Below are 10029 nucleotides of genomic sequence, written 5' to 3' on the forward strand. Positions count from 1 at the left end.
AGAGCATGCATTTCAGAATGTTTCATGAAGTTTGGTGGGAGGGTTGTTGGGTGGGTTTTGAGTGAGTAGAGAAGGGAATCATTCGATGCATTTTAGATGCAAAGTACAGTCACAGATTCATACTAAGGCCTCCAACATCATGAAAAAAAATCTTCAAGGTCAAGTAAAGCATATTTATAGGCATTCAGACAACCCAGCATCAAACTTGTTTCGGGACACCATGTCTCTTGTTTAACAATGTTATTGTTTTCATAATAACTATTCATTTCTTCCTGAACATAAACTATTAACTGGATTCAAAAACCTTTTGGTCACCTGTTCTACACATGAGCCCCAGAAGGAAAATGCACACACAAGGAGAATACTCAAGTTCAAAACGGTAGAAACCTTAGACTGGTTCTGTTTTTACCTACAATGCCCACAAATCTCACCCTGACCACTTTGGGTCTCACGGAATTATTGTTCCTCCCTCTCTCCTAACCCCTCATCCCTAATTCCTCATCCCTAATCCTCTCCAAATTTATTTGCCGATAACTGCATAAACTAAAACAGATCGAGGGGAAGAAACACACATCAGGATTTGGGCGCAAATGTTTGCTCCTCCCTCAACCCACCCCCTAGCCAGAGAGCCTACACTTTCTAATATGTCTGGAACTCCCTTCGCCACTGAGAACTCTCTATTGAGTTGCCCCAGCCAAGGCAGTTCCCCAGCACGTACTGACCCACCGTTCATGCCACTGTAGACGTTCCGGTGATGGGGTGACACTTCCTCTTGCGCCTGCCTTCGGAGGGTACCCTCTCTGCTGCCACTGCCGCTGCCTCCGCCTCCTCCGCCCACGTGTTTGTGATCAGGGCTTCCCCCAAAATGCTGTTTGAGGTGTTCGGGGCTAGTGCCCCTTGCTCTGGGTAGATGCTCCAGGCTCCCACCGAGGGCGTGTTTCTGAAGATGCTCAGGGCTCCCTCCGCTGTGCCTGGCGTGCTCGGGGCTGCCCCCAGGCCTGTGCTTCTGGAAGTGTTCCGGGCTCCCGCTCAGCACGTGCTTGGGCAGTGTTTCGGGGCTGCTCCCTGGGTGCGGGTGCCTTTGCTGTTCAGGGCTGCCCTTGCACAAGGGTTTGTGGTGCTCAGGGCTGGGTCCTTTGAGTGCTTTGGGGTGATCTGGGGTGCCGGAGGCCCTGGGTTTCTGTAGATGCTCTGGGCTGGTGCTCCTGTGCTTGGCGTGCTCCGGGCTGCCCTCTGCCCGGGGCTTCTGCAGGTGCTCGGGGCTAACACTGCTCGCATGGTGCTTGTGGTGGTCGGGGCTGTCGGTGCTACCCGTGCTGGAGGTGCTGCTGCCGTCGCCCACATCCCGCACGTACGGCGCCGTGGAGGCGGTGAGCTGGCACAGGCTGGCCTGGCTGTCGATGGAGCAGCGGCTGCCCGCGCAGCCGGCACCTTTCTCTTCGTCCAGCAGCACGCAGAGCTCTTTGAGCTCCATGTTCTCCTTCACCACCTCCTCCTGCTTCACCTCCAGCTCCTTCAGCTTCTGCAGGTATAAGGCCACTTCTTTGTGCATTACCCCAGCCGTGAAGCGGCCCAGTCTCTGCCACTCCCGGGACACCCTCTTGCCTTTCTGCCGGTCGTCGTCCAGGAAACAGCAGAGGTCTCTCAGTTCCTGGTTGTCCTCCTGGAGTTTCTGGTTGATATCCTGAAAAAAGAGATACAGCCAATCAAGAGGGGTACACAACACACATGGTTCATCAAGCTTAGACTTCCCGGGAGTGAGGGAGCCTAGAATTGGTGAATTCTCTGTAATGGTTAGGGAAGGAGGTGAGGGGAAGCTTCAGGTTTGTAGCTTTCCATAAAAATAAAAATAATAGGTATTGGTTATGCTCCCTACCTAATGCTTTACATGTATTATTTCAACTAATGTTCACCAAAACACTTAAGAGGATAATGACTATTACGGTTCTTTTACAGAAAACAGGACTTCACAAAGCTTCTCTTGTCCAAGGTCATCCAGTCAGTATTTAGGGAGTAGCCTGTTAATTAACAGGAAATCATTAAAAAACAGGCTCCCCTGTCCCACATTCAAGGAAGAAAGATGGCTGCTTGTGACTTGTGAAATGCTTAAAAGCTCTGAAGCAACAGAACTTCCATTAGCACAAACAAACACCGCCTAGGTTTTGGGTTCATGACATGGGATGAGCAGCCTCAGTTCCACCACGAGGGAACAGCACAACTGCCCTCTCCTGGCATTTCAGTCCTGCACCTCCAATCCCCACTTACCACATCCCCCACACATCTCCCAGGCATCTCTCACACAACACAAGCAATGCTGAGCTTGGGTGATATTCAAACTCCACTCTCCGAATTGCACCTCCCAGCAATTGCCACCTCCGCCCACCCTGCTGCTCTTTATAAGAACCTGTAGTTACTCCTTTCACTTTCAAGCCAAACAAGTCTTCTGACTCTACCTCTTGAATTTATCTCATCTCCTCATTCTCATGTTTAAAAATCTTAATAGCTTCTCACTGCCCTTAGGATAAGGTGCAAAATTTTTCAAGCCTCACAAAGCCCCCACCCCTCTGCCCAGCCTACTTCCCTAGCATAAATGGTGAGTCACTGGTTCATCCGCAAATATTTAGTAAGCATCTATAATGTGTCAGGTACCAGTCTAGATGCTAGGGATGTATCAGTGGACACAGCAAAGACCCTGACATCCTACGGCTTTTATTCTGGTAGGAAAGACTGGCAAAAGGCAAGTATAGAACATGATGTCATGTGGTGAAAGGTGCTGAAAGAAAACTAAAGCAATTTTAATGAATACTATTTAAGAGAAGACACTTCTGCTGAGAAGAGGAAAACATGTGAGCAAAGACCCAGGTGATATTAAGGAACAAACAGTTAAGGGAAGATGATCCCAGGCAGAGAGAAGGGCAAGTATAAAAGCTCTGAGACAAATGTGGCTCAAGTTGCAGGGAGGCCAGAGCACTGAAAGCGAGGAGGGCGGAGCTGGGAAAGGAGGTCTGAGAGGTGTCAGGGGCCAGGTAACACAGGGCCTTGTCAGCCATGGGAAGGACCTGGATTGTTGGAGGGCTGAGGATAGAAGAGTGATATTATTCGCTTTGTAAAGAATTACCATAATTCCGTGTGAAAAAATAACCTGGCTGGGGAGGTGGGGAGAGTGGGATAATGGATAGAAGGGAGTGAAGTGGGATAAAGCAGAAGCCTGGAGACCAGCTAGCAGGCTACTAGGCTAGTCCAGGCTGAGGGAGATGATGGTGGCTTGGATACATGGTAGCAGAGGAGAGAGCAAGAACATCCCCTTCTCATCACGTACGGAGCCCCACAAACACGGGCCTTGTTTCAGGGCCTTAAGGGACAAGCCTTTCCCCTTTTTTACTCAGAATGCTTTCCCTCAATGCCTCTACACAACCTTCGGGTCTCAATTTATGTTACTTCCCCCATAGAAGCCATCCCTGACCATGACCCCCGATCTACAGAAAGTCTCTGTCGGTGCTCTACCTTACCCCTTAAGACTTCTTTCGTGTTGCACTTATTACAATCTGTAATCACATATGGTTGAGTGACATATGGCTGAGTGTGGCTATTACTCATATCTCCATCTTCAACAGACTAGAATCATGAGAATGGAGATCCCCCTCCACTGTCTATTCTGTTCACCTCTATGTATCCAGAACACTGCACCCCCACTGTAGATACCTGAAACCAAGGAGTTTTAAAATCAATTGTGAAGTCCCCATTTATTCTCCATTCACACATATAGTAAAAAGGGGTAACTGTTTCCTGAAGCACCGTGGTTTGGTGGGGGTGAAGTGGGGATGACCATCTAAGATCTTCCCTGCTCTACAAAGCCGGAAAACCTCTGATCTTATGCCTCCATCATCCAATCCAGAATTAGAGGTACTCAGAGAGCAAACTTAATTCTCTTAAACTCAGATTGATTCCAACACTTCTCCTGCTACTGACCAGAAAATAAACTAGAAAACATCTGCCAACCAAGCCCTGCACTTCCTGACAGTTATGAAACCTAAGATGGGAGTGATGTTCAAGGCCTGAGGAAGAAGAGGGTCTGTGCGGCTTAGTGTTCAACTCAAATTCTAACTCTTGACATTACCAGCAGCTGTTTCCTTGTCTCTAATGCCTATCTATTCCTTTTGCTTTTCATTGCCACTTTCTGCCCTCAGGCCTGGCATTTCTAAAAGCTTCTTACCTGGCCTCTCTTCTTTGGTCTGTCTGCCCCTGCCCCTTGGCCTGCCCTATTCCCTCACCACTCCAATCCAAGCTCTCTTTGGCCAGACTGATTTCTAAAAACACTACCTGCATGTATGTCTCTCGTGCATATCAACTCCCATCATCTCTGCTTTTCCAGGAAAAATAAATAAATCCTTTGGCCAGGCCCGAAAGGCTTTCTCCTGCCTTTCCGCCTTTAGCTCCCTCTGTGTCAGCTAATTTTAAACCCTGATTTTGTGTAGCCTTTTCACCTAGAAAATACTATCTTCTTCACTACACAAACTTATAAGAAGAGAGATTCCTCTGAGAAGACTCCGCCCAACTCTAGAATGGCACCTGGCATACAACAGTACCAGGTATGAATGAATGAATGAACTTTCCCACTCACTGCTTGAAGCCTGTAAGACATACTAGCTAGAGCACTCATTGGGCATCATTTTTATTTCTTTCCTAATGCAGATATCTTAGATTCTGGAAGGCAGAGTCTACCCCAACATCTCTCTTTACCTATTTGACACACCTGGCATGGTACCTTGCATAGAGTGAACACTTAATATGTGTTTGTGGACTGACCAACCCTTTAAATCCCTAGCTAGGCCTGCGGTCAAAACAGGATACAGCTCTAGCTACTGAGAAAAGATTTCTTATTATTGTTTTCAGCAAGCCCCTGCTATGTTTGTGTCTACAGTAATAGGAGAATAAATTATCCCTTAACACTGATGCCTTAGGGGAAATCAGAAGCTGTGGATATTCTGAGAAAATAATACTAAACAAAATTAATCTTTCTAAGCTTCAAAACTTATTCCACATTTAGTTTAATTTTGGCATTTCATAGAAAGTTCAAGTCATGTTCTTCCTACTATTCCTGATTTCTCCAGAACTGGGAAGTAAACAGGACTTGTGCTACAGTGGGCCTCAAGAAGTTAAGGCACTTTCAAAATGGAGTGAAACATATACTTCTAGAAATTCCAGTTGGAGCAAAAAGGGTTGGCTATTAGCCCATTCATTTTTCTTTATCATAGTTTCTTCCTCCTATTATTAATTTGCTTGGGAATATTATTTACTCTCCAATTTTTAAGCTATTTCCTTTGCCTTCTGACAAACAGCTAAGCATCCAGCTTAATAATAACCTTGTGAGCCAGCTTCTTCAAATCTGCCACATTAAGATTTGGGCTTTCTTTTTCAAAACGCTAAGTGTCCTTTTAACATTGCCACAGGCCACCAGATGTTAGTCCTCTGTCTAAAGTGGACTTTTAAAGGATTAAACCCACTTCATAGCATATCATCCAAAATTTTATTCATAGGACTCTCAAGTATTGTATCTGTGATTAAAGGATTGTTTTATTTTATTTTTCATCATTGCAGGGCAGGGAATTGGTGTGTTGAGGAGCAAGCAGGATAATTAATCTGCTGCAGATAACAAATCTACAGAGATCCAGTTCCTGCAAACCCACCCTCTTCTCCCAGAAATTGCAGGTCAGAGCAGCCTAAGTGTTGGTATATGCTCAGCAGTACACAAGCGTGGTTCTCAGGAATTCAGTTCCTGACAACATCAGAATCCTGATCTCCTTCCTCCATCTCTTTCAGGACCACACATTCTAACCAGAGAATGTCAACTAGCCAAAAGGAAAGTGAGCCTATTTTGAACATTTTATATCTGTATGACCTTGAGGCAGCTATTTAACCTCACTAGCATTTCTTCATCTATGTATTATTTAATCCTCATCAAACCTCATGTGGAATTAGTGACCCCCGTTAGCAGATGAAAAAACAGACTCAAAGAAGTTAATGGTTTGCCCAAGCTATCCAAATTGTCAGATTCCAAATCCTTTGTCTTTCCACACCCACACACACTGCACTACTTCCTAAATGTTAAAACACAAACAAGTCAGCCAGTGGTTGGACAGAGAGTCACGAGCCCCTCAAAGGAAAAGAACTAATGCTCCCATTTCCCCATGTCTACAGCTATAGTACCACTTAGTAGCTTGAAAAACTTAGGTGCAATTTCAAAGGCAGTTCACAGAAAGGGACATAGAAAAGAAAAAGTACTATGGCCTTCATACCTTAAATTTACAGTCCTCAACTAAGAATTCCAAACCATCAGAGGCCCTCTGATTTCCTTCCAGAATTATTCAGTCAACCACATTCTTAGATCACTATGGTGTCCAGGGAAGCTCTGAGTTAACATGATGAAGAGAAGGGAGAAGACTGGCATCTCGGCAGGGCTTTACCATAGCCCCTTGAGAAGTCGATTAGAGGGCTTGGAGATACCACACTGCAGCTGCTGGGGGATAACGGGAAGGAGTAGAGGCTACGTCAGAAAGTCACCAGCCCTCATCATTTCTGAACTTGATAAAGAAGTGGATTGGAAAATCTTTTTAACACCAGGTCACAAACCTAGACCACTCGGAGACTCACCTACTTGAGATGTAACCACCCTTAACTGACCTAATAGGCATTTCTCTAACTATACTCTTTTCTAACTTCGCCTAAGAAACCCAGATCCTGGAAACGCACAGCTACATATTTACGTGTCCTCTCCTGGTAAGAATAAATACCATTTTTTGTAGTCAAGTTCAGTGTTAAACCTTCCCCTACATTATCATGACTTATTGTCATAACCCTCTAGGAGATAGTAATTATCATCTGCATTTTATTGATGAGTAAAATGAGGCTCGGGGATATTAATTACCCAAATTCACCCTCCTGGCAAATAAAAATTCTAGGTACAAACCCACCTCTGAGATGATCTTCCCACTACACTAGCCTGTCTCTAATCCTCCAAGAGTCTGCTACTTAATAAATACTCCATTAGTATTGAATTAAGCCAAAGGAAAGAATAAGCTTTGTAATTTTTCTGACTGTGGGATCTTCCTGATTGCACCCACTCTAGGGACTATATGACAGACAGTCCAAGCCTCAGGGGAGGGCCATCTCCGCGTGGACTGGACCCAGCACCCAAGTGAGCATCTGGCCTTCTGCTCCTCCCACTCCTCTTTGCCCCAGAATCCCAGAGCTGGAGCGCTGAGGCAATTAAGAAAGTGTCGACTGCCTGAGAAGTGGATGGGAATGGAAAGGGGACAAGAACAGCATGTGCCTGCGGGAATTTGCTCCCTAAGGTCCCTGCAGTGATTTCGTTTGTGTCTGGCTTCCTATAAACAAAAGCAGAACAATGAGAGGAAGGAATACCAGGAGGCACCAGCGCAAGCGATGTGGAGAGGAAGTTTTGTGGTGCACGCCGGCAGGGCGGTTCCCGGCCATCGGTCTGCTGCAGCTAGCCAACGGGGCATGCACACTGCTGGCACACTCAGAGCTCTTCACGGAGAAAATAAAGTTGGTGAGGGGTTTGGGTTTTTGTTGTATTTAATTTTTATCTTTTCTTTTTCCTAATAGCAAAGAGGGGAAAACTGGCTCAAAAAGCAGGCATCAATGGCTGACACTTAGGGTACCTTTCAAAAATCTGCGCCTCTCATACTGAGTCCCTTTGCTCCCTCTCATGCTAGATGACATTAAAATCAAACTGGGGGTGAATGGGCAGGGGGGACAACCCCAGATGACGCCATCTGAATTCCAGGGGAAAGAAAGCACTGGAGAAGCTAGAAAACGTGAAGGCAGAGCTTAAGCTCTTCTGCACCGGTGATACGGGCCATCTCTGAGGGTGGCGCCTGCTGCTTCTCCCTGGGCGCCCGCCAGCCTCTCTCTCCGGCATTTGGCACCCTGTCCTCACCCTCTGCCCTCCGGAGAAGTCGAGGACCCACAGCAGCCGTGTAGTATCCCCGATCCCCAAGGGCGAAGATGCCCTGGATTCGTTCTCTCGCTCGCCATTTCCCCTGTCAGGCTGTAACCGGGCTTCGTAAAGCACTGATTTTCCTGGCTCCCTAGGAAATTAAAGGTTCCGCATGCCCATCACTCCTCCCAGCCTTTCAGCATCATAGAGTCCCGCTCCTCTGGCCACAGAGAACCCCGAGAGGGAGCTCGAAGCTTGCGCGCCTCACTTGGGGAAGAGGAGGGAATCAAACGCATCTAAAGTTCGGAAAAGTTTCCAAGGACTGAAGATGGGGAGCAGGGGGAACTGACCAGGAGAATGGGGATAGATCACCTGTTAACGGAGGGAGGGAAAGTTAGTCTAGCCCCACCTACCCAGGGCAGCCCGCTCCCCGCCTCGCAAAGGCGAGCCTCGCCGCCCGACCCCGCGCTCACCTTGAGCCCGCGGATCTCGCCGAGGTGCAGCTGCAGGCGGCGGTTGACCTCACGGATGAGGTTGCTGTGGTCCAGCATCGCGCTCACCTTCTCGGCTTCGGCGCGCCGGAGGCTGCGGATCAACTCCTCCTTGCTCCACTGCAGCAGCTCCTCGTCTGATACTTTGGACAGGTCCTCCACCGCAGCGGCCGCGGATGGGCCAGCAGAGGCTGGGGGACAACTTTCCGCCGCCGCCGCTGAGCTTCCGGCCGCCTTCGACATGATATCTGCGCGGTGGCAGGTGCGAGTGGGTGGAAGAGGCAAAGCGACACCCAAAGGCGCGGGCGCGGCGGGGCCGCCTCCACCCACACCCTTGTGCGCTCCGGCGAGTCAGCGGCACCGCCCAGGGGCCGCTGGGTTGGGGCGACAAGGGTCGCGCTGGGCGGCCATCCTACCTCGCCATCCCTTCGCGCGCGCCCGCGCAGCCCCAGGGCCGGGCAACCACCCGCGCGCTGCTGCTGAGGCGCGTCCCAACTCCGCACAAGTCCATGGTGAGGGGCGCTGGGGAGCTGGCGCCGCCGCGAGAGAACCTAGGGAACCGGCCGGGGCGCCGAGAGGGCCGTACCTGGGTTCCCCTGCCCTCTCCTCTGCCCTAATTCGAGACTGTCGCCACCACACTCTCGCGCGCGCACACACGCACACTTTCCACGCCCTTGCCCAGCTGCAGCCCGCGGTTTCCGTCCTCTCCAAGCCGTGCAAGGGCACGCCGGACTCCGCGGCACCTCGGGGGGCTGCTCTAGCGCCGCCGCTGCCGCCGCTGCCGCTGCTGCCCTAGGGCTCCGCGCGGCCGGCCGGCCGGCTGCGATCTTCCTGCCGCCTTCGCTGCGTCCGCCGCCTCAACTAGGCTGTTCGCAGGAGCCTTGGATTTCCAGAGCAGACCTAAGGGGGGTGGGAGTGATGGCTGGACCCACAGGAGGAGGAGCCTGGAGCCGGGGCTGCCAGCAGCCGGCCGCACCTCCCGCGCCAGCCGATTGCAGCTGCGGCTCGATCGCCTCCCGGGCTCCGGAATCGCGTTCCCCGCTATCCCGCCGGGGAAGACCGGGGGCGCGGCTCTTTCAGAGCCCCGGCGCGGAGGAGGCGGAAACCGGGAGAAATGAGTAGCTGTGGCCCGCCGGACTTAGGGAGGCTCGCGCGCGCCACCACGTGGCCAAAGAAGCCCCCTCCTCCACACACCAGCTTGGTCACCAGACAAGGGAACAGCTGCCAGACTGAAATGAGAAAACCTTAGTATTTGGAGGGATTGGGGTTCAGGAAAAATGGGTAGCAGTACCTGAGGGTAACCGTCCGTTTGTACTTTTGAGAATATAAGAAGAGATCGGTTGAGAAAAAATAGGAGTGGGAGTCATGTTGGGGAAGGAAAACCCTAATGCTCTGAAAAGGAGAAAGACAGGCTTCAGGGCACTGTTCTTTAGCGACCATCCACCTCCAGGCCTTTGTCTTTTCTAAAAATCCACTACTTTGTTAAAAGCTTCAGGGGGAAAAACTGGATCTTTTACATTTTTATTTGAAAAACATCAAAGCCTTAAGGGAAAAATAAAATACCTTCATCTCCTACTT

The 10029-nt window shown here is 49.6% G+C and overlaps 1 protein-coding gene across 8 annotated transcripts in view; it reads right to left on the reverse strand.

The window, feature by feature from the left end:
* Positions 1 to 9571, reverse strand: part of CCDC85A (coiled-coil domain containing 85A) — a 172004-nt gene extending 162433 nt beyond the window's left edge. Inside the window, exons 1-2 of one of the 8 annotated variants that reach the window (XR_005658221.1) lie at positions 8434 to 9567; positions 727 to 1684 (exon numbers count right to left, since the gene is read on the reverse strand). Coding sequence is in view for 7 of the 8 variants with exons in the window: in XM_039887101.1 (XP_039743035.1) it covers positions 727 to 1684; positions 8434 to 8694 (1219 nt within the window). In the remaining variant the exon portion in view is untranslated. Of the gene's footprint in view, positions 1 to 726; positions 1685 to 8433 lie in introns of all 8 variants that reach the window. The other 7 variants (XM_039887102.1, XM_039887101.1, XM_039887103.1 and 4 more) reach the window with 7 other exon arrangements.
* Positions 9572 to 10029: the final 458 nt, after the last annotated feature.

The sequence above is a fragment of the Pteropus medius genome, unplaced genomic scaffold, assembly GCF_902729225.1.
Source record: "Pteropus medius unplaced genomic scaffold, Ma_sr-lr_union100, whole genome shotgun sequence".
Lineage (NCBI taxonomy): Eukaryota > Metazoa > Chordata > Mammalia > Chiroptera > Pteropodidae > Pteropus > Pteropus medius.